The following is a 23676-nucleotide window of genomic DNA, read 5'->3' as shown; positions in this document are numbered from 1 at the left end:
TGTCACATAGCATAAATTTGGCAATCACGTCAGCACAAATATGGATATCATATTTTCCAAGTCATTACTTAACGGTTTACTTAATAGATTTTATAACGGATGTATGAAATTGAAATAAAATGATAAGTAAATGTATGAAATTAAAATGTTTTAAAGATGTTGTAAGAAATTGAAATTGACTGCAAACCTGATGGGGTTAAATGTAATTTACCCTTTAACTAAATACAAAGCAAAAATTTGGAAATTTAGTACTACATAGCATAGCGATGATACAAGAATGAAGAGATTGAAAATAAAAAATTTAAACAATTGTGAAAATTATGGTTAAACCACTTGTAGCATTGACTGATACATAGTATTAAAGTCGCATAAAAAAAAAATTGAGCCAAAATAATCTCAACTTTCACAAAATTAAGTTTACTATCATTATGGTATGACCGTATGTCATGCAAATCAACACTACTTCTAAAAAAAACTTACGCATAATTTTATATCATTAAAATGAAAGATCAGGATAATAGTGTGCTCGACGTGTCCTACATACGTGGTAGGCTGACCTCATTGAAAATATAGAATTTTAACGAAAAACCCGTGGTACTGTTCACTTTAACGAAAAATCACATTTTTACATTAAAAAGTCAAACCTAGTACTATTTATTTTACCCTTTATTTTGTCCTTATTATTAAAATTCAAAGTTTTCAAACCCTTTTCATTAGTTTTCCTTTGAAAATATGCAAGCACCATGAAATCGAAGAGAAATGGTGTATTACTAATTGAAGTTTGTAATGACATTTTGGTCTGATTCCCTTGTAAACTCTCTGCTTTGTGAGGGCCGACACATGAAGGGGGCTTTCTAGTTAAATAAAAACCAAGACTCTTTGTTTGCACTTCACATCATCTTTATAGTAATCAAGGACCTGATCCATAAATTAGGTATTGTAGGACCTTTTTGCTTTGTTTATGTTTGTAAGGAGAGCATTTGTAGCATGGAAATAAGGAATGAATAAATAACAGTGAGTCATTATTTCCAAAAGAAAAAAGGTTGCATTTGCATATACCCCTTTGACTCCATTTCCAATCGTGGAGAAAAATTTGTATACAACCGAATATTATTTCAGGGTATTTTAAATTAAAATGTAATGTCACGTAGCAAGTCATAACACATATCATTTATGATAGGTTTAGAATACTGGTACTTCGATGTTTTGGTTAACATATATATGTTTAATGGGTTTCATGTTCCATGGGTAAGTGTTGAGATTATGAATTCCACATCAGTTAAAAAAAATGAACATTGCATGTGCTTATACGTAATTCAAAACTCATCATATTGTCAATTAATTTATAATGAAATATCAACTTTTTTTCAAAATTGCAAATACGGAACTGTATGTCAAACGTGCTGAGCGGATCCCATCTTTGCCCTCTGTTTTTCTTTTTCTTTCGGTCCAGTAGTTGGACAAATATACAAATCTCAGATTTAGTTTGTACACAAAATAATGTCACAATGCCCCATTCCTTCACATTTGAACGGGTTTACTATTTTATTTTCTTTTACGAATTTTATTTATTTTAAGATACATCATTTGGACGAGTTTACTTTCTTTTGTGGCCTCTTGACAATTTAAAGGTCACACTTTTATATCTGTTGCAAGAACTTACACGGACAACTTAGGAGTATTAGATGCAATACAAAGGTAAATAATCTTACATGGCATCCGCCCCTAGTAAGCCTAGTCTCTGCCAAGGTGTTGTCAGGGCCGGTCCTAAGGTTTTTAGTGCATACTGCGAAGGCTCAAAACGTGCATTTTTTAATACACAAACATATATTTAAAAAATATATATATTTAACGAGGGCTGGAACCCAGTCGAAGCTGGGGGGCTAGGCCCTCACGCCCAAATTATATTACTTGAAAAAACATACAATGGGTGGAGTAGCGTCTGTAAACCCCGACAATCAAAAGTAAAATCATATACAACCACTCTAAGCAAAACGCCATGAAATTTCAACCTTCAAGAAATCATCTTCAATAATTTCATGATCATGAGACTCCTCACCAACATTTTGTAGATGGAGGACCGGCTATGAATGAATTAAATTCATAAACTGCTACGGTTTGACAAAAGGCTTCTGCAGGTTCCCAAGTAAAATCGCTCCTCCGGCGAATATCCAAAAAAGTCAAAGTTTGCATATGCATTTTGAAAGTCTTCTTCAGCTGTGTACCTGAAATTGGAGTATTAAGAGATGAAGTGAAAATGTTTCTCATTTGATTGCCCTAAAATTCGACATACATGACTAGCAAGGATTACACACAAAGCATGCTCATGAACTTTCTATCAAATTAGAAGTATGATATGAGATACCAAGAAGGTGGGAAATATGGAAGCACTCTTTGTTCATATGGTAAAAGTAAGTTACCTGCTTTTGGTTACGATACACTTCATTCCAGCAACTTCGGCTGCTGCAAGGCCCATGCCGATGTCCTCCACCACAGCTGAAGAAAAAGGAAAGATGTTATATTTTATCCTAGACAGTTGGGGTAGAGAATGCACATGTTTGTAGGAGTAAGTTACTTCTTGTTCGCAGCTTGAATTTTCTTCTTAAAATAACAGAGACTACTTCCTTCATATATGCATTGCACAGTTTATTATAAACACGATTAACTCTCAGAGAAAAATGTTAATACTTTATAATTGCGTAAAAAAAAGTGGCTCAAAGGAGATAGTGTTACCTTCACAGCCCGAAGAACTCTTGAGTAAAATATTAAGGTGTTGAGACAATGATGAGTAACACCATAATGAAGAGTGACCCAATGTAACCAATATGGACCTGCACTGAGCAAACTTTGTTTCGCAATACAAATTACTCTTACAACACCGTTATCATCAATGGCATAATCACTAATAAGTTCATGGTGAATATGAAATGGAGAAAACCTGAAGAAGGGAAAACATGCGTGCTTAGATTGTTCAATGTAAAAGAAAAGGAGAAAAGCACACCTTATGTACTGGAGCTGATTTTACAGATTCTCATCCTCAATAAAGCATCCATAATTTCTGTCATTCATTAAAGACAGTACTAAGTCCATAGGACATTGTACGAACCTTCCATACATGCCAGCTGGGCTACATCCATGTTTAGTAGTTTCTCTGGTTTTTACTATAATTACATTTCAAAATGAGCATGAGTCTTTTGGAGAGTAACTGAAGAGAGAGAGAGTTACGATTAGGGTAGTACAATCGTTTTTCAGTTTCAAATCTCAAGCTAGCCCTCTATTCAACAGTTGGCTGCTCCTTGCACTCTCCTTTCACAACAATGCTGGGCACAAAGGACGCTAGGAAGCCCAAGCTTCTAAGAATCTACACAACACAAAAAATCAACTGAATTTAAATCTCTGTGCAAACTCATAAGGATGCATTTTGATTTGGCGACGAGTATCAAACAGAGAATATTGGTCCAGTTGTAATCGACAAGCTAAAAGATTACCAGATTTGATGTTAAGGAAACATGATTGAGGTTGAAAAATGATATTGATCCATGCATGAGTTTTGATACGAATCCCAATTCTGCCTGTACAAAGATAACACCAAAACAACATAAGAAAAACATGAATAACAGATTTCAACTTTTCAACTGATAGTAAAAAGCTTGTAACTGAAGATTCATTTACCTAATTTCTGCAATGGTGCAGGTACACTCTGCTCATCAAGTTATTCGAGGATTATCAGTGACAGAGACAAAAGTCAACTGAATTCAAATCCCTCTGCATACAATTTTAGTATCTGTTAAAAAATTACTAGTAATCATAAAAGTCCGTCCAAAATCTTCATAAGAATAATAACTTTTTTGCATATTATATGAATATGGTTTTAGCAGATAAAAAGTCTTGGAATAACATTTGCCCACTTTCCTCATTATGCAAGAATCAAAGGGATAAGGAAATTGCTACAATTTTCATAGGGATGAAAATCTCATTCGACCATACCAACAATAATCTCACACTCGATGATTGCATTTCAATTAACTTTCTCGCTGAGTCCCAAAAAGTCCCAAGATCTTGAATGTTCTGCTAGGAAAGACACAAAAATCAACAATAATATCACTCTCAGTAATTTCAGCAATAATATGGGTACTCAACAGTTCATTAAGTTACTAGAGCGATATCAACTACAGACACAAAATCAATAGTATTCAAATCAATACGCATACAATTCAGATATTACAAGGAGCCTCAAAACTCAGTCCTAAATCTTCATAAGAAAGGAATTACAACAGTTCAATATATTATATCAACATCGTTATTCTGAAAACAGGTCTTTGGGATAATCTAAACAAACAAATTTCCTCATTGTGCAGGAACCAATGGAATAAGAAAACAGCAAGAGATTGAAGCAACAAATGTGTTAAATCTACAACTACCATTGTGACAGGATAAAAAGATATTTGCCGATCATTTTAAAACAATAATCTGGCCAGAAGAAAACAATGTGAATCAGAATGAGAACTAATCTGGCATGTGTAACACAAAGTGATCGACTGATGGTTGAACAACCAAATCCGCTTCGATTTCAATGTATTTCTCAACAACAACGTTGTAAGCCAATTCATGAAGTGCATGCTAGCTTGAAAAGGTTTTTCTGAACAACAACGTCATGAGAAATGAAGGTTGAGCGAGAAAATTAATATCTTGTGCATCAATACCTTAACTCAGTTTGCACCCATTGAGCATCCTGAAAAACGCCACTGCAGGCCAAAAGAAATATAGACGCCACTGGAAAACACACAACATATATATATATATATAGTAAGTCAGAAGTGAACAGTACAGTACGTTGATCAATTAGAAGAAAATAGGAGGTGTGGGTTTGAAACTTTGAAAAGCTTACACGACTTAATTTCAATGCGAAAGTTGGAGCCATTTGGAGTTGTTTGAACATGATCTTGTGGGTTGGAATACAAATAATCGTGTGGCCTTGCATACCATGAAATTTGGTTTTTCCAATACGCATTTGCTGTAGTTTGGTAAGGTGCTGCCTACCTTCGATTCAACCGTTGTATGATATAACTGTCAACTGATTTAAAAGAAGAGGGAGAAGAATAAATAACTTTTGTTATGCTAGTTTAAATTTGTATGCAGTAGTTGAGACAAATAAAAGAAGAAAAGAGATAAGCATGTAACATGAACTCTGTAAATTCATTTCTAGAATTTTAGAACTTACTTCTGATAACTGGAATGTGAGAAATCTTGGGCCAATCTGTGCCGCTGTCCTTGCTGCATCTTTGCTTTAAAAGGGGATGACATCCCTCGATAAACAGGGAATGTAATTTGGTGAGGCGTTGCATAGCTTGGACACTAGGTAAGTTGGTCAGATTCTTGCAATCTTCAATGCTCAGCACTCTAAGGGATGTAAGGCTACCCAACCATTCTGGCAAAGTCTCCACTCCGTCAAATTCATATACACTCAATGAAGTTAGAGAAGTGAGGTGTTGTATTTGTTGAGGCAGAGAATCGAGCTCCTCCCAAAACCCACCGATGCGCAATTCCTCCAAGCGCGGGAGCCGTTGTGACCCCGTCGGCAGATCTTTTAGCTTTCGCCAATTTCTAATGCTCAAATAACGGAGAGAAGTGAGGTTGTCTAAACTTGGAAGAATCTCGGAATTAGGGAAATCCTCTATTGCCAGCCACTCAAGAGAGAGTGGAAACTGCAGCCTGCTCACCCAACTTTCCAATCCTTCACATTTGAAAATTTTCAGTCCTCGAAGGGAGGTGAAGGTGGGCAAATCTGAAAAAGATTGTAGACTAATGCTGTTACTTTGGACACCAAACCATGCTACCTTTGGGCATTCACTTATCGTCAATTCCTTAAGAGAGGAAGGAAGAGCAGGTAAACTTGATAATTCTTTGCAACTAAAGATCATCACCGTCTGAAGAGAGGACACGCCGCCTTTGATTTCAATTGATGTCAGATTAGGGCAACCTTTTATATTCAACACCATGAGAGAGGCCCATACAATAAGTGGGCCTGATAGTCCCTCACAATACCAAATTCTCAACTGACGAAGAGATGCAAGGGTGTAAAATGAAAACGATGTTACACCACCGCAACCTTGTAAATACAATCCCTGGAGAGAGGGGCAGTACCGTATCCCACTCGGTAGGCCTAACGATAGTTTATAACCACTAATATGTAATTCCCGAAGAGATGTCATGCCCTGTGTAATTGGAATTAACTCTAAACTACCACATCCCTCAATATACAGGTCTTCAAGGAGGGGGAGTGTGTCTAGCCCATCCGGCAAATGCCTCAACTTTTCACACAGCCAAATAGACAATCTCTTAAGAGAGCCGCAAGATCCAAATACATCGGGGGCAATACAAGTTAAATCATCGCATCCCCTTATCGTCAAAGATGAGAGATTATTATTGTTCTTCAAAATTCCTTGTGGCAAACAGGTAAGCTCCTTAATACCTTCTATTTCGAGGGAAACAAGAGTTGTTAATTCACTGCTTATTTCTTCTATTGCCGTTCCACTATCCCTAGATTTTATCACCAACTTTTGAAGAGATGGAAAATGACTCGGAACATTTCTCAATTTGGAACAATCTTTGATATCCAACTCCTCGAGGCAAGGAAAAACCACAACTTTTTGTGTTGACATCATTGGCGCTTCCATCCATTCAATTAGATTGTTGCACATCACAATATGTAATACTTTTAGTACAGGAAATAGAGTAATTTTCTCCTTACTAGTCTGGGCTACATTGTGGTCAAGATCATAACCGTAGAACTCAGCTCCAACACATTTCAAGTTATCCATTCCCTTAATCTCAAGCTCCGTAAGTTTGGGTAGATGACCGAGCGGTGGGACTCCTTCACATTTGTCGCATCCAAGTAATTGAATCTTCTTCAAGTTGTTGAGCAGTATCATCCACGATGGAAACCTATCTCCCATGAAGTTTTCAATACATAAGCTCTCCAACCCAGGATGCGGTCGAAGGCCTTCCAGTACATCCCCCGCTTCATTGTTGTTGGTTATTGACCTATCTTTTGTCCATTTGAAGCTTAAATGGCATACTTCCCTCTTATCATGTAACTTAGCTTTCTTTGCTTCTTCTCCATTCTTTACGTGCTCCAAATTACGAATAATTAATTTACCTTTCAATTGTTTCAAGCCAGCCAACTCTTCAATTTGCCGACCAATTTCATTACCCACTGAAAAGTAAGGTAATGTTCGAAGGCATGTTAGCCGACTTATACCCTGGGGGAATTTTGTACTCTCATCAAAATAAATATGTCTCAGGTTGGTCAAGTTTTGCAGTTCTTTTGGAAACTCTTTAAGAGCACAATTCGTTGCTCTTAACGTCTGAAGGTTATAGAGCTTGCCTATAGACTTGGGGAATGATTTGAATCTTGTTTCAGAAATGTCCAGAAACCTCAAGTGTTTCAGCCTTCCAACTGAAACTGGAAATTCTTCAATATTAGCATTATTTAAATTTAAGACACGTAAAGCTTTGAACCGTGCCAAAATGTTACTAGGAACTTCACCATCGTCGAAAAACAGCGACCGCAATTTCCTAGCACTTCTTTCTGGAAGTTTATCCAGCACAGAAGTAGAAACCCAAGCAACATGTCGAATCTCATTTGTATTATCTATGCCATGTAAGTCTCCCGTCAAGCTTTTTGATTTGGATACAAGTTCCGCCATATCGTGCACAAGATCGTGCATCTTGCATTCTCTAACAATGCCAGTATGACCCATTCCAGCATCTTGAAATAAGGAACTCTGCAATAGAATGTCAAAATATTCATTGCCAATGTCTTCCATATCTTTACTTTCGCCAGGCGAAGAATGGAGTAGTCCTTGAGCCATCCAAAGTTGAATCAAGTCCTCTCTTTGAATTTCAAAATCTTTTTCAAACATTGAGCAGTATGAAAAACATTGCTTCAACGATGGTGATTCTAAATTGTCAAAACTCAACTTCAACACTCGCATAATTCTATCTTCTTCCTTTGATAGGTTGTGCCATATTATATTGTTTTTAAACAATAACCATTCTTCAATACTTTTTTTAGTGTGCAAAATGCCTCCCAAAACCTGTTAGATTGGATGAGTGAGTTTCAAAGGGTCCTAAAACAATGTAGAAAATAGGGACTCATATTAAATAAGAAGTTTTGTCTTACTCAATTTTGAATCTGCTTGCCCAAAAAACAAAATCTAAGCCATGTGCAAAATGATATTAGCTTCCATTATTTTTGGTGTTTGACAAAATTTCCAAAATACGCATTAAGTAGTTAAAAACACGTTTTTTTTCTATGATTTGTTGGTGTAACGAATTAATTTTATCGAGTTTCTGTCTTGTTCAAATCTATAAGTTGCTAATCCTGGTTTTTGAAAAAGAAAATGTTAGGAATATCACATTTTTATATACCATCTAATGTATAACTTATAAGTAATGTGTACATGCTATGCAATTATTAATTTTGGTGAAGTTGTTACACCCTACAGAAAACCAAGCTACGTCAATTGTACTTTCAAAATTTGAACTCAATTCATCATCCGCAAATTATATAACTAAAATTCGACGATATTGGACCAGTTTGTTTGCTACTAAATATCAGTCAAATTGAAGACATTTTAGTCATTCATATGTATTGAACAAATTGACGATTTTCGTATCAAATAAAATATCCATGATATCAGATAGGTAATATCTATGATTTGAAACGAAATTTTGTAACGATGATCTTTAAATGATGATTACGCAAATGAATGGTTTAGATAATGTAATTTGTACGGTTAAAATATATTTTTGACAAGGCCTTGTCCTAATTTATAAGTGGGTGAACCCCATGAGTTGAATGCAAATATTATCCTAATTCATAAATGAAAACATGTAAAAACTAAGTGCCAATTTCATGTTATTGGACATGATAATAGTACGCACCTTTGCCATTAATGGAACACCACCACAATTTTTAGCAATCTCCATTCCAACTGTTCGGAATTCAAGAGTTATATGATCACTGCTATTGAGGAAAGCTCCATCTTTTATGATGGACCAACATTCATCCACTGAAAGGTGTTCCAGATCATGTCGTGGAAGTAATTTTTCTGAGATTGATGCAACATTTCCACTGCGAGTAGTGACAACAATTTTAGATCCTGCAGCAGAATAAAGCTTTGACAAACATTCCATCAAATTCTCCCATTTTCCGGAATCTTCGTTCCAAACGTCATCAAGTACGAGTAAGTATCTTTTATCTTTCAACACTTCATTAAGGAACTTAAGCAGAGCTTCCCGGTTATCTTTAGAAGAAGGGACCTTTTCCGGATTAAGTTGTTCTAACATCTTGAGTAGAATTAAATCAACATCGAAAGTGTCCGATACACAAACCCATATTCCTGTTTCGAAATGCTTGTGTATCAAAGCCTCATTATAAACGGACTTGGCCAATGTTGTCTTTCCGAGGCCACCCATTCCCACGATGGCCATAACCGCAGGATTTCCTTGATTGTACTTGGAGTCGGTCAAGGTTGTAACTATTTTTGTCACAACCTCTCCCCTTCCAACAGTTATTTCATCTCTGCCAATACGTGAGTCGGTTTGTCTATCCCATCTGATCCCCTGGGGGGTTGCACCTTTATTCTTGGAAACTAGTCCAAGAAGAGGTGCTTCACTCTTGAGTTTCACCAAGGATGCATTGATCTTCTGCATTTTATGCGCCATTTGAAGACGAAATGCAAGTGGATTGGAGAGTGAAAAGAAGTTCAGAACCTTTTTCTTCATATGGTTTTGGATTTCGACTTTACGCCGAGCAACTTCGTACTCGAATTCATCCAAGACATCCTCAGCATCCTCAGCTACGTCTTTGAGGTTCTTCACCCATTCCTCCATTGACTTGCTCTTTTCTGTTAGACAATGAAAAAGTAGAACAGTACTTGAGATTGGTAATTAAATTGTAGCATGTATGTGTGAGATTACAAGAGAAGTCAGAAATATATGCTACCTTGTGGTTGGTTGGCAACATCAACCAAGAAACATTCAATGTCGGTGAATGACTTTCGAAGCTTTCTGAGTTCAGCTTTGAAACCCCATGCAAGACCGAATTCTTGAGCAGGAAGCGAAAGCACCTTGTTCAGTATTCCCTCCGCAGCAAAAGTAAGCACAGCTTCAGCCGCCATTCCTTCAATTCCCTGCAACTCAGCTAATCAGAGTTTTTAGTTTCTCTCTTCTTCAATACAATACAAAGTGCAATGGAGGAAGATATGATGGACAATAATGTCGTAAGGTTTAACTTTTCATAACGTGAAAAAGGTGGTGCATCCAATAATTCAGGGGTAGATTCATATCAGATGAAAAGCTAATTGATGATAGATTTACTTTAGACGTGGCTCCTTCTCCTTCACTGATTCGGAGCTGTTTCGGAGCTGTTCCGTCCTTTTCAACCAGCAACAAGAACTAAAGGCAAAATTATTCCAACAACGTGTGCCACGAGTAGGCCTGTCATTTTGGACCCAACCCGTTAATTCGATCTGATTTAATTCGTTAATATTTGTATTTGTTGGATGCTTAACGGGTCGGGTCGCTAACGGGTGGACTTGTTAACAACCCGTTAAATAACGGATCACTTTGGGTCAACCCGTTAGACCCGTTAGGACCCGTTAACACCCATTAACATCAGTTAGTTAAGAATATTTTAGTAATTTTAGTAAAGTCTTAAGAACAAAAAATAAACTTTATGAAAAAATAATAATAATAATAATAATTGTTAACGGGTGAAACAGGTGACCCGTTAGCTTAACGGGTCAGATTCGGATGACCCGTTAGCTTAACGGATCGGGTTCGGGTGACCCGTTAAGTTAACGGGTCGAGTTTAACCCGATCCAAATCCAATAAACCCGATCCGTTTACAGGTCTAATCACGAGGCTTCGGATTTTTTACGAAAATCATACATCATGCATACAGCTGGATGCAAGTAAAAGCAGAGTGATCATAAAAGTTTACTTTTCTGCTTTCTAGGGGGTGGAGATTTTTAATTAACTGTTCGTACGTGAATAATGTTGAGTGTTAATTTCACATTAAAAAAAATGTTACATGTGTTTAAAGTAATTTGATTATTTTTTATATTACTAATTAATTTTATACTGAAATCTTAAGTATTAAGTGTGAATGTAAATTTCTAATAAGGCTGGATTGACATAATCCCACTTGCAAAATATCAAAAAAAACATTAATTTAATTGACGAAGACCCAAAAAAAAGGCAAGGGTATTCACCAAAAGAACTGTCGATGTCTAAATCAGAGTTTTTAGTTTATCACTACTTTTCGATACAATAGAAGTGCAATGAAGGAAGATACCTTTTTCTTAGGAATGAAAGAGATTTTATGATTATAATCGTTATCATCAATTTTAATTAGGTAATATTTATATTTAATTTTAAATTTTAAATTTTAAAATAATTTTTTACCGTACAATATATAATTTACAATCATAATCGCGAAACATTTAGAATTTCTGAAAAAATGATAGGCCGAGAATCCTTTTCCGATAAGAAAATTTTATTTAAAAACTCATTTAACCTATTTATACATCCAAATTACTCTTTACATCTATTTGATTTTTAATTAAATTATTAATATCTCTTTAAATTTAAATTTAATACCAATATACCCTTATAAACTCAATTAGACACATTGAGTGTTTAAGTCGGAAGCTGCCGCTTCAACAGATGCAAGATTGAAATCGAAGAAGAAGACTAAGAAGATGGAGAGAAAATGGGGTTGTGGATGATATGAATGGCAGGCTGAGGTTCTTGCAGAATGAGATGCAGGGTCTTGTTCCTGGGAGCAGTAGCGACAGCCCCAAACAAGAAGAAATTATAAGAAACAAATCTGTAAATTTGTAGATCTGCCCAGAATTATTTTCTACTAAAGTTCAGTTATGCTGGTATAAATTATAAGAAATAAATTTGACCTTCGGTTCTTTGATTGAACAAATTAATTCTTAAATCCAATTCGCCGACGAGACCCACCATTTCCAAGAGATTGAAACTTATCTGAAACACCACTAAAGTACAAGCCAAGAAAAAGAAACCCAGAATCCAGTTCACGTGGGAGGAGGAGGAGGAGGAGGCCATTGCCCTTCTCAGGCAACCTGAACGATTCCTTCGAAGTTCAAGCAGCGAGATTTTTTCTTTTTCAAACGCAAAAGAAGAAGACGAATCGAAAACTTACAAGGGAATGAATTTCAATCTTCATCCTTCTCTTGGGTTTATTGATAAATTTAAATTTTATTTTATATTTAATAATAATTATACAATAAAATAAAATAAAATTTTAATATTTAAAATTTAAAATTAAATATAAAAAAAAATTACATGAGTTTCAATAAAATTTTCCTTTCCCGATATTACGGACAACAATGTCTGTAGGTTTAACTTTTTATAACGTGAATAAGGTGGTGCATCCAATAATTGAGGGTAGATTCCTATCAGATAAAAAGCTAATTGAGTATAGATCTACTTTAGACGTGGCTCCTTCTCCGTCACTGATTCGGAGCTGTTCAGTCCCTTTCAACCAGCAACAAGAACTAAAGGCAGCATTATTCCAACAACGTGTGTCACGAGGCTTCGGATTTTTTTTTTTCTTCAAAAATCATACGTCATGCATACAGCTGGATGCAAGTAAGTATTATTATTGTTTTTTAGATGTGCTATCCACACATCTCTTTTTATTTCTCACACACTCCTTGTTAATTTATGTCTGTTGATATTTTTCAATTTATCTGATCTGACTGCCAAAAACAAAAAAAATATGAAAAAAGTAAAAATAAATGTGTAGATATCACATTCCTTGTTTTTTATGGTAAAGATGCAAGTAGGTATAGTGATCATAAAAGTCTACTTATGCTTTCTAGGAGAGAGGGATTTTATTTTATTTTCTATAAGAAAATAAACAATTAACAGTTCGTGCGTAAATAATGTTGCATTAAAAAATAGATATTATATATGCTTTTCAGTAATTTAATTACTTTTTATATTATCAATTAATTTTATGTTTGAATCTTAAACATGGATGCAAATTTTTAACAAGGCTAGACTGACGTAATCACACTTGCAAATTACCAAACAACGTTAGGCTGATTGACGAAGACGCGAAGAAAGGATGATTGACGAAGACGCGAAGAAAGGATGATTGACGAAGACGCGAAGAAAGGATGAGGGTATCCACCAAAGGGCTTTCGATGCCTAAGTCAGATATATAGTTTGAGAAAAACCATGAAGTTGACAATTTTGAGTAGTATGTGACAATTACTATTTTTTCCATTTGACATGACTATTAATGGACCTGAACCCTAGCCAACAACCGAGAGAGGAGGTTGCAAGACGCATTAGGCAGACCTTAACGTTCCACTAGTGACCAATCTCTGCAGTCCTGCCTACTAGTAGTCCCATGTCCCTGTTGATAGGAGCTCAAAAGCTCTAGACACCCAAGAGAGACCTTGAAGAGTCAGCTTCCAGTCACCATTGGACTGGATATAACCCAGGCCCGAAGCACCTTTGATACGCTAGTACCCAAAGGCCTAATACTCACGGGGGAATAGGTCACCGGTGCCACGTTCCTATCCCAAGCACTCCCAATTTCATATACACAACCATGGCCTGAGCTTAAGATGCCATGACCAGAAAATAAGAATAGCAAGTAAAAGCTCTGCAAAATGTGCAATCACTACTAACAGTAAGAACGGAAAGTAAATTTCAGTATTACTATGTTACAGTTTTCCCTAAACAATAACTCGGAATGTCGTACAAGTAGAAAATAAAACCACTCCATAGCTCGAAGTTAGACATCATCGACACAATAACTGGGAATGTCGTACAGGACATCCCTACATTGAGCTACAATTGTTCAAAGGAACGAAACCAATATCTCCGGATGCGTGGTGATTGTGAGCAAATTAAACATAACAAAGCATCTTATATAAACCCGAGCAACAGAACTATAATATGAGCTTCCAGCACCGATCATTTGTAGAATTCAAAGTCAGTGTCGGGCTTCTTCACGTTGGTTTGGTAACCCTTCTCAAAGTCCTTCGGGAGTATGACATACCGATTCTTTCTAACTGCGTGCATTCCTGCTTCTTGACATATAGCAGAAATCTGTACAAACCCAACCATTTACAACAGTTACTATATACTCATTTTTTTATTAAAAAAATAATTGATTAAAGATCTGAGACCACCACAAAGCTTCAATATCTTTACACTCAGAAGTAGACCTGGCATTTTGGACTCGACCCGTTAACCCGACCCGCCTTGTTAATATTAGTATTTAGGTGGATGCTTAACGGGTCGGGTCGCTAACGGGTGAACCCGTTAAATAACGGGTCACTTTAGGTCAACCCGTTAGCATCCATTAGTTCAAGATGCTTTAGTAATTTCAGTAAAGTCTTAACAACAAAAAATAAACTCTATGCAAAAAAATAATAATATTAATAATTGTTAACGGATGTTAACGGGTCGGGTTCGGATGACCCTTAACAGGTCAGGTTCGATGACCCGTTAACTTTAACGGGTCGGATTCAACCTGATTCAAACCCGATAAACCCGACCCGTTTACAGGTCTACAAGTAAAGTCCAATAAGAGAACTCATATTCAAATTTATAGCCATTCATACTGAGGTTTTCATTATCAATCATTAAACGGCTAAATCCAACCCCATTTGACGATGTTAGAGTCTCCAATGTTGGCATTATTGACAGAATATTCTTAACGCAATAATTCTTCTAAACAAACATCTATTTGTCTAACACCTTGACTGTTAAAAAGCAAAACCCAAAACCCCAAATTAAATTAAAATAGAGAAGAATAAACACATACAACATAGCAGTAACAGGATGTAACGTTGGTAGAATAATTAAAACAATAAGCATATTCTCTCCCAAAAGAAATTAATGTCTCACCTCAGCAGCACTGATTTTGTCTGGCCGAGAGACATAATCTTCCAAGTCTACCTCATCACTCAAATTCATTTTAGCAGTGCAAACCTGCAGGACAAGCACGTACGTTACACTACATTGTTTGTAATAGCTTGCCAAAAATCCACAAGAGTAAGATATCATGAATGCAAGAGAAAATAAAGAAGAAAGGGTATATAGAAAGCTGATGCCAAGTTTCATAAATATTGTAAGACGTAAGGTAGACAACGGACTAAATGGGATAATCTCATGTAGACATTGGGTGCATGTATGTTTTGAGGTGTCCAACTCATGTGCAATCCACAACTAAGATATAGGGGGAAGTAACTGGTCCATTGATGTGGATGGCACTGAATGGACATCGCAGAAGCCACAAACCTTAGGATAACGAGAAGAAAAAAACTCACAGCGTACAAACAACAATTTATCAATGGTAACTCTTTCATTGAAAGATACTTTAAGCATGTTACTTTACCTGGAAAACAAGTCTTTTCTGCCTCCTATCAGGCAAAGGAAACTCAATCTTTCGATCAAGCCTTCCAGGACGCAGAAGTGCAGGATCCAAGGTGTCTGCTCGGTTAGTAGCCATAATAACCTTAACATTCACCGTCTGGTCAAACCCATCCATCTGCAAAAGTTATTAAGCCCAAATCAACTTTGAGAACAGAAAACAGAAAAATAACATTTCCAGGTTAAACTTTAGCTTGTCATTTGTTCAAATATTTTTTCCAACCCCATAGCGATGCACTGAACATCCAAGTTCTGGTTGATATGAAGTATTACTCCATTCGGGTTACTTATTCTTTCACATCAAAACTCAAGACCTACCTGATTAAGGAGCTCCATAAGGATTCGCTGAACTTCTCTATCAGCTCCAGTTTGAGCATCAAACCTTGCAGTAGCAATCGCATCCACCTCATCAATAAAGATGATGGCAGGAGCATTCTCCTTAGCAAGACGGAAAACATCACGAACCATTCGTGGACCCTTGACAAATAAAAAAGAGTGCTCACAATCTTTCAAATTTAGTCAATGAATATAAATCCACAGATAGTGCGGAAACAAGAAAATATCAATGCCCTTGTTACACTCGCCATAATATTTGCTATTCCAAAAATGATAAGGGTACATGGAATGTAAGAAGTACGATAACACACAAAAAATAGATAAATTATCTTATATAAAAGCTTACCTCTCCCAAATACTTCTGAACAAATTCTGAACCAACAACTCTGATGAAGGCAGCAGTTGTATGATTAGCAACAGCCTTTGCTAACATGGTTTTACCAGTTCCAGGTGGACCATAGAGTAATACACCACGTGGGGGATCTATTCCAATCTGTTTGTATAACTCGTGGTGAGTAAGCGGCAGTTCTACTGCTTCTCGAATTTCTTGCTTCTGAATGTCACATCCTCCAATATCCTGATACACCATAAAAATAAAAATAAAAGGATAAGGGTTGAAAAGCCAAAATGCCTATGGAGTATTTAGCTTAAGAAGAAGGAAGAGGCCAACAAACTAATCACATACACAAAAAGCTTCACCAAACAGACGGCTTGACTGCATTTGACCGAGCACAAACAACTTGGATTGGTTTAGTTCAGTTAATAAGAAGGAGAACTGAACTGAACCATAGTACTAGTCTACTACTTAGTCATATTAAGTTATGAATTCCATTTATTTTTTTCAAATTACATGTTTTAGCCGACCCCACTTAGTGGGAAAAGGCTTTGTTGTTGTTGTTGTTGTTGTTGTTGTTGTTGTTGTTGTACATGTTTTAGCCCTACGTAGTTTAGACAACAATAACAACCAGTTCTCTCCAATAAGGTATAAATTGGAAAAGATAAATGAATTTCCTAGTTTACACAACATTACGAATAATAAGCAGCCCATCTCTTGCTTTAAAAAGACTCTATAAAGCCTAAAGCTTGACAATTTTATGGATACACAAATAGTTAGTTTTCTAAGAACTTGAGTAACGCGTAAAATTTTGGGCTCCACTCAAATTCTCCTAACATAAAGGCCATTGAGCATTGAGAATCAACTCTCGACGCAGTCAAATGACACCAATAGGGTGAGTTATTCAGAATAGCTAACTTTATAGCCACAGTTCTCCTCAAAAATTGGCACCTGAATATCGTTAAATTCGCCAAACCCAAAACCCTAATAGTAATCTATTTAATCCAATTAAGCATTGATAGTAGATAGTCAAACACATGAAAAAAAAAACCCTAAATTAAGTCATAACCCTAATCAAATTAATTGGGCACAACTTAGCACGACTTACAGAGTAGGTGACGTCAGGCTTCTCGGATTGGCTGAGGAGAGAAATACTCGAGTCGGCCTCCGGAGGCAGAACGTCGACGAGGGCATTGGAGTGGCGGTGCAAGGCGACGGAAGCGGAAGGCTTGAGGAGCTCCCGGTTAATGGTGCTGAGAATCCTAACATAGTAATTGGAGCCGGTGGTGGAGCCCACAATCCCGTTGTTCTGGTCGACCATCTCCATGAACTGCCCGATGACGAGCGGCACCGATTGGATCCTCTTGACCTCCTCCTGGGCGCGAAGGAGCTCGCGCTTCAGATTCTTCAGCTCGTCCTTGACGTACTCCTCCTGGATGTCGATGAACTCGAGCTGCCGCTGGTAGGACTTGAGGCGGCTGTACAGATCGTCCTCGTCGGAGGCCTGGCTCTGCTCGGTGTAGCCCTGGAGGTCGGATCTTATGGAGGGGATCGATGCCGGTGGTTCCGGCAAGGGCTTCGGATCCAACACCATGGCTGAGCCTGCCATTGTTGCGCTCTCGGAGGGTTTAGGTTTGGTGCTTCGATTCTTCTGGTTCACTCTGGGGACAAGAGAAGCGAAGGGAGAGAGGGATGGAGTGAGCCTTAAGAAAGTACGGTTCCGACTATTATAGCATATCTGGCAGTGTAGAGGACGACGTCGTTTACATGCGTTTAAAGCGGTTAGATTGGGCAAAGGGAAATCCAAATCAGTTTTGAAGCGGTTAGCTTGGGCTCTTAAACGGGCCCAAATAGTTGTTGGATTACCACCCTATGACCCGGCCCAAAAGGGCAAAAACCGCATCTGAACATCTTTAATCCTATAGTTGTAGAACCTCCATCCAAAGATTCACCCTCCATGGAACACTTTGCTCGAAAGGCAGCCAGATGAGCATAATACGAGGGAGAAAATTTGACGTTAGAATTTGTTAGTAATGTTATATGTCTTTTATTTTGATCGTTATATGATGATGCATGTAGCATATATGAACTCATACTTTAATTGTTTTTTTTTACCTTTGTTAACAATAGGAGAACAGTGAGGGGAAGTTCTGAAATCAGGTGTAGTGAGTGTATTTACAAAGGCCTAACCATTGAGGCAATACGCTATGCCACTTACCTTTTACTTACTTTGATTTATAACCAAGGTCGACTATGACCCAGAATGAGCCAAGCGATCGCCAAGGGCCTAAAAAACCCGAGAACACAAAAATAGTAGGTAGTCATCTACGTATGTTTTTATTGAATAAGTGGCGCTAGCTACAATGGTTATCGTTAATCACCCTTGGATAGAGCATTCTAGGTTTGCATTGTACAATCTAAGGTTTTTTTTTCTTTCCACTTTACAATGGGAAGGGGATCCTCTCTGGATCTCCTTCCACCCAATCCACCTCGTTTGGGATTCGAACCATTGAAATTTGATCAAACGACTATAAACAGGGGGCGCTTTAAAAGTTATAATAATTGTAGTCGTTTGATCATTTATTGGTTATAAGTACTAGCTTGTTTTTTCTTTCCATTCTACAATATTATTATTATGTAGTGCTCTTCTTTCCATTCTACAATATTATTATTATGTAGTGCTCATTTATTAGTTATGCAAAAAGATTAAAGAATCGAAGATGCTTTATAAATTTATTTTGAATCCTCATAAAGGTTAGTATATGAGAAAACACATTGGTTATAAGTTTTATACAACAACACTTCAAGACCTCAAATTGAGGGATAAAAACTCAATATCTATCATCTTGTAATCTAGGTTTTTTGGGTGCCCTTCTCCCATTAGAAGTCATTTGGTTTTCTGGTCTTTGTGAAATATTGTATTTGAAGTGTTCTCTAAATGTAGTGAAAGACTATTTTTTTTACATTCCATAAGTACACATGAAAACGATAAAATCATAAAACAAAGAATTTTTTATATGGAGTCATGTTAGGGCGCTTATTTTGGTATTGCCCTGAACTTTTAAAATCTCATGACAGACCTCTGTTTAAAATTCCTTTAATAATTTTTATTACAGCCCTATAAAAAAAAGATCACAAAATTCCAACTTTATTAAAATATAAACACATATCACAATTAATTTACACAAACTATAAACTAGTTGAAGTTTTGAACTAGCAACACAATTTATCATTTGAAACGACAAATTAAAGATTTAGGGGAAAAAAAAACAAGAATTAACACCCACACAAAGTGCAATGACTTAATTAATTAAGAGATGGAAAACCTTCTCCTTCTAGGCTTGGTAATATCCACATCCTCATCCATGATGTTCGAAGTGTCCTTCGACCCTTGCTTGAAGGGATTTAACCTCCCCAATTTCTTCGACATAGACGAGAAAAATTTCGCCTTTTTGGGCCCGCCACCTCCTTTACAAGACGACGTCGTCGCAACAGCTGCAGGCCCAGTCTTATGCAGGTCCGTAATGTACATCTTCATCTTCAGCAACTCCGTTCTCAACTCCTCGTTCTCCCTCGCCAACGACACGTCGTGCTGTACCTGACTCCTCGTCGTTATTGCGTCTTGCACGTCGTTTTCGTCCACCCCGCTCCTCAGCTTTAGTTGGTCGTAATACAACGCGTGTAGTACGATTTGAACGGGAAGTCGTTTGTTTTGCGAAGCATGCACTCTCGCCTCGTACGACAACTTCAGTGCGTCCATTACGCTGCACACTTTCTCCTTCTCTATCTCATCAAGGTTTGGGTGAGCCTGCATATGAGTAATTAATCACAATTAATGGACAATTTTACAATTTAGTTACGAGTAAAGTGCATTTTATTGATCTCGAGATTTTGGACGCAAAAGTAAATGCTATTAAACAACTGAGTTACAAATTACTTGCTTAAAGATATATTTGAAAGTATTGTAACTAAAGTAAATGAAATTCTTATTTATAATTCAGGAAAAAAATATTCGAAAGTGATTTTGATATAAGTTTTGTTAGCAAGGTTGAAAGACCGTCTTACGAGTTTTCTAATAGAGAATTTGAGTCTAAATTTGAAATTATAACCCTAAGCTTCCATCTATTCGATTTGTGGTCTGAAAATCAAATTTAATGATTATTTAAATTGATGAGTTTAAGCAAGTTCTTAGTTAAATTCAAGTCACTAGCACAATGGTCTAATGGTCTATCACTTGTAAATATAATTTTTTAGAGTTCAATAAATAGAGATTTCAATACTAATTAATTTGTTGTCATATTGTGTAATTGATTTTAATACTAATTTATTCATCTGTCATATTGTGTGGCTTAGTCTAAAATGTATAATATTCACGTTCCCCTCATTTTTCTTGCAAATAATGTATCTTGACCGGTACAAAATTCATAATTAAAGTCGTTCAATTTTTATTTATTTTTCTAACGTATATAACAAATGACTGTGTAAGTAGCAAATAGTATATTCAATTAAATGTTTATTGATATTTTTGAATGATTAAACCATTTCTAATTCAAGTGTAAGATTGATCTTCAATGAAGATTAATAAATTATAAAGTTGGATCGATAATTTTATTCGATCAAGATACGTTATTCGCAAATAATATATCTAAGTTGGATTCATGTGTAAAAAGAATTAATTAATTCGTAAGTAGTAAATTACCTACCTTCAAGTAAATATCAATAGCACGATAGAGATCGTCGTCGACTTTGCGCGCGCCTTTGGGGATGAGGCTGGCGATGCCATTGAACTTCGAGATACTGAGCCCAACACACGTGGCGATCTCACCAAGATACGCGTCGACAGTCTTTGCGACTCTGATCACCGCCGCCGAGCAAACCTCCCTGAAATCGCCGGCGTTGAAGACCGCGACGCTCTTCTCCTTCTCCACGAACCCGGAGATAATTCTCCTCACGCTCTCCAGATCGAAGAGCCTCTCGCCGTCGTAGGTGAACGACAGGACCAGGAGGTCGTCGACGGTCACGTGCTCCAGGACCGCCGAGATCCGCCTCTCGAGCTCGGTCTTGCACGTGCTCGACGCCTTGACGAAGATCGCAGATCTGAGGAGGCAGCAGAGAAAGTTAATCGGGAGAACGGCTTTCTCAGTCGGTAAGATCTCGACGATCGATTCCAGAAGCTCCCGTTGTTGGAGCCGCAAATCGGAGTCGTCAGAAGCGGCCAATTTCGCGGCGGTTCCGGAGTGGTCTCGGACAAGATCTCGGAGCCATTTCTCGGCGTACGTTATGATAGCGCTGGCGACGGTCAATGCTTTCACGCCGCGCAGCTTCAACGAGGCGATTACTCTGCCAAAGAACTCAATGTCCAAAATCGACAATTCCTCAGTCCACCAATTCTTCGGCGATCGACTCGGAAATTTCGCTTCGATTGATACCTGTAATCAACAATTAATGACATAATTAATCGAATTATTTCAATAATTAATGAGAAATTGATTACTGGCTAAGTGGCTAGAAAATGATTACAGTTAAGTACCTTGGAAGTGGCGACATCGACGCATCTCTGTACAATTTTGAGGTCCTCCGCCATGGGAAGGAGGTCTTCGCAGGTCTTGAGCACGACAATGGCGCCGGAGAGGCTCGTGAGAGCGACCTGAGCTAAGAAATCTTCGGTGCGGCCGGTGAGGTTGTTCTCGTAGTACTTATCAGTCATTTCCAAATACTCCGCCGCACAGCGGAGGGCGGCGACGTTGTGGACAGTGATCTCAAAGTTGACGCCGTAACAGAACTTGGCCGCCTTCTCGAACGTCTCGGGGCCTCCGGGAATGTCGGAGAGGTCGATTCTCGTTAGGTCCGGTTGTTTTGACTCCATTATCAGTTTTCTTATGCGGTTGCTCTTGGCCACGAGCATGAACTGCAAATAGATTAATTAAGTGAGTAATTCCTTCTAATAAATTTTTTAATCACGTTGGTTTAAGCATGCATGCACAAAATAGGGTGTTTGTATGAATCGTAAAACGTCACTGTACTTAGTTTTGCGAAGTTCGAACGAGATTTGAACTCAATCTATTGAGTTTAGTACCTTGTGTAGAGAGAAATTGGCTTCACCAACTTCAACCACAACATCTGACGGGATATCTTGAGAGATAATCCTACAAACACACACGTAAAAATGATGAGAAGAAGCTTGTTAATTAGGTTTAGACAAAGAAATTAGTCAGCATGCATGATGTATGGATAGATATGTCCGGCAGCGGCTGACGCAATGATCAGCCGCCGTGCCGAACCCGGTTTCCTGGCACAATGCAAGAGAGGGTTTGATTGTTGTAGTTACCATTGGCCAGTGCGCTCCATGGCAAGGGAGAGCCTGTTGCCGCCGCTGAGAGAAGAAGCCATGGGAGGTGGGAGGTGGGAGGTGGGAGGAGCTTGGAGCTCTTGTGCACAGAGAGAAGAGAGAGAAGAGAGAGAGAGTTATGTGGCCTCTGAATAATGGGGGTCACGATGGTGTGTTACATAAAGAGCTTTATTTACCCCTTTTTTTGGGATAAGGGCGGGATAATTATAGATTCATGCATGTACCAGTTTTTATCTTTTTGTTATACAACGACTAGCTTGATAACTGTAGTTGAGATTCTCTGTGAAGGCAGACGGATTTGGAGATTCATACCATTTATTTAATTTTTTTTAAATTATTTGATTTTTATTAGTTCAACCGTTCGGATTTATGAGTCCTTTTGGACACAGATATTCGAAAAAAGGAAAGAGATTCTCTCCGGATATCTTTCTCCAAGCCACCAAATCAAGTGATCCCGGCCTTTAAAATTTGATCAAACGACAAAAAATTATTATAATTTTTAAAAGTTTTTATTAACTTCTCTGTTTTAACCGTTTGATTAAATTTCAAGAGTCCGAATCACTTGATTTAGTAGGCTTTGGAAGAAGAAATCCGAAAAAATCTTTCCCGATCGAAAAAGATCTAGACTCTCCTTTCTAAGTTGTACTTTTCTTTGTCTACGTTACTTATCCTAATTCTAATAGTCACTACTTGGCAGAATAGAGCTGGTCATACGTGCATCCAGTACTATTGGTTCTTTCCCGTGAAAAGTAGTTGGTTTTCCCTATTTGGTAGCCTTTTTAATCATTTAATCTCTTTCGTTGTGGAAGTAATGGATTATTGGAATTCAATTTGCACCCATCCGTATTTCGTCAACGATACTCTTAACACGCTCTTTACGTGTGATATTCTCCTTATGTCAAAAACATAAATAAGTTAAATTAAGTGATATTTGTGAGCATGTGAAGCTGTAGGGGTCGCCTCACAGATGGTCTGCTGTGATATCGTGTTGGAGTGAACATGAAACGCATGGTCAAGTTATTTCGCTAAAGATTTCAGCAACTATGCGACGTCGTTTTAGAATAATTGGGGTAGGATGGGACGTGACGTTGAATCTTGGGACCGGGCATAATGGTCCGGTCCTCACTGCATGTCTCCACCACGCAAAACACAAGTGGCTAGG

At 37.5% G+C, this 23676-nt stretch overlaps 3 protein-coding genes across 47 annotated transcripts; all 3 read right to left on the bottom strand.

The window, feature by feature from the left end:
* Positions 1-1845: 1845 nt before the first annotated feature.
* LOC103407692 (putative disease resistance protein RGA3) lies at positions 1846-10424 on the bottom strand. 45 transcript variants are annotated; one of them, XM_070818147.1, is made up of 14 exons: positions 10013-10424; positions 8950-9914; positions 5222-8099; positions 4889-5074; positions 4704-4773; positions 3988-4071; positions 3673-3784; positions 3489-3572; positions 3240-3361; positions 3002-3161; positions 2734-2845; positions 2576-2624; positions 2421-2496; positions 1846-2225 (listed from the first exon to the last, which is right to left on the bottom strand). In XM_070818147.1, exons 1-4 carry the CDS (start codon positions 10185-10187, stop codon positions 5037-5039), a joined length of 4056 nt encoding a protein of 1351 aa, XP_070674248.1. In that variant the 5' UTR covers positions 10188-10424; the 3' UTR covers positions 1846-2225; positions 2421-2496; positions 2576-2624; positions 2734-2845; positions 3002-3161; positions 3240-3361; positions 3489-3572; positions 3673-3784; positions 3988-4071; positions 4704-4773; positions 4889-5036. The 45 variants fall into 45 exon arrangements, with proteins under 45 accessions (XP_070674248.1, XP_070674243.1, XP_070674257.1 ...); XM_070818142.1 differs by having other exon boundaries at positions 3002-3058; positions 3226-3361; positions 3673-3765; XM_070818156.1 differs by having other exon boundaries at positions 3489-3568; positions 3673-3765.
* Positions 10425-13739: 3315 nt separating this feature from the next.
* Positions 13740-17948, bottom strand: LOC103417959 (26S proteasome regulatory subunit 6B homolog). The gene is made up of 6 exons (XM_008356119.4): positions 17274-17948; positions 16178-16408; positions 15814-15972; positions 15461-15613; positions 14971-15054; positions 13740-14166 (listed from the first exon to the last, which is right to left on the bottom strand). Exons 1-6 carry the CDS (start codon positions 17772-17774, stop codon positions 14032-14034), a joined length of 1263 nt encoding a protein of 420 aa, XP_008354341.3. The 5' UTR covers positions 17775-17948; the 3' UTR covers positions 13740-14031.
* Positions 17949-19261: 1313 nt separating this feature from the next.
* Positions 19262-22618, bottom strand: BZIP12 (root phototropism protein 2-like). Its single transcript, NM_001293916.1, is given in 5 exon segments — positions 19262-19973; positions 20869-21594; positions 21696-22073; positions 22242-22311; positions 22494-22618. Coding segments are annotated over 5 exon segments (1734 nt in total). The 5' UTR covers positions 22556-22618; the 3' UTR covers positions 19262-19475.
* Between the last annotated feature and the right edge of the window lie 1058 nt (positions 22619-23676).

The sequence above is a fragment of the Malus domestica genome, chromosome 03 (genome assembly GCF_042453785.1).
Source record: "Malus domestica chromosome 03, GDT2T_hap1".
In the NCBI taxonomy this organism is placed as follows: domain Eukaryota; kingdom Viridiplantae; phylum Streptophyta; class Magnoliopsida; order Rosales; family Rosaceae; genus Malus; species Malus domestica.
Note: the sequence above shows the minus strand (reverse complement) of the source record. Positions and strands in the feature narration are given on the sequence as shown.

Excerpts from the sequence above, each read along its gene's own strand:
- LOC103417959 (XM_008356119.4), bottom strand. The coding sequence starts at position 17,774 with ATGGCAGGCTCAGCCATGGTGTTGGATCCGAAGCCCTTGCCGGAACCA. Across the intron at positions 16,409-17,273 it reads AGCCTGACGTCACCTACTCT|GATATTGGAGGATGTGACAT; the intron begins GTAAGTCGTGCT and ends ATGGTGTATCAG. Across the intron at positions 14,167-14,970 it reads ACAAAATCAGTGCTGCTGAG|ATTTCTGCTATATGTCAAGA; the intron begins GTGAGACATTAA and ends GGGTTTGTACAG.
- LOC103407692 (XM_070818147.1), bottom strand. The coding sequence starts at position 10,187 with ATGGCGGCTGAAGCTGTGCTTACTTTTGCTGCGGAGGGAATACTGAAC. Across the intron at positions 9,915-10,012 it reads TGTTGCCAACCAACCACAAG|AAAAGAGCAAGTCAATGGAG; the intron begins GTAGCATATATT and ends ATTGTCTAACAG. Across the intron at positions 8,100-8,949 it reads GTGTTCCATTAATGGCAAAG|GTTTTGGGAGGCATTTTGCA; the intron begins GTGCGTACTATT and ends CCAATCTAACAG.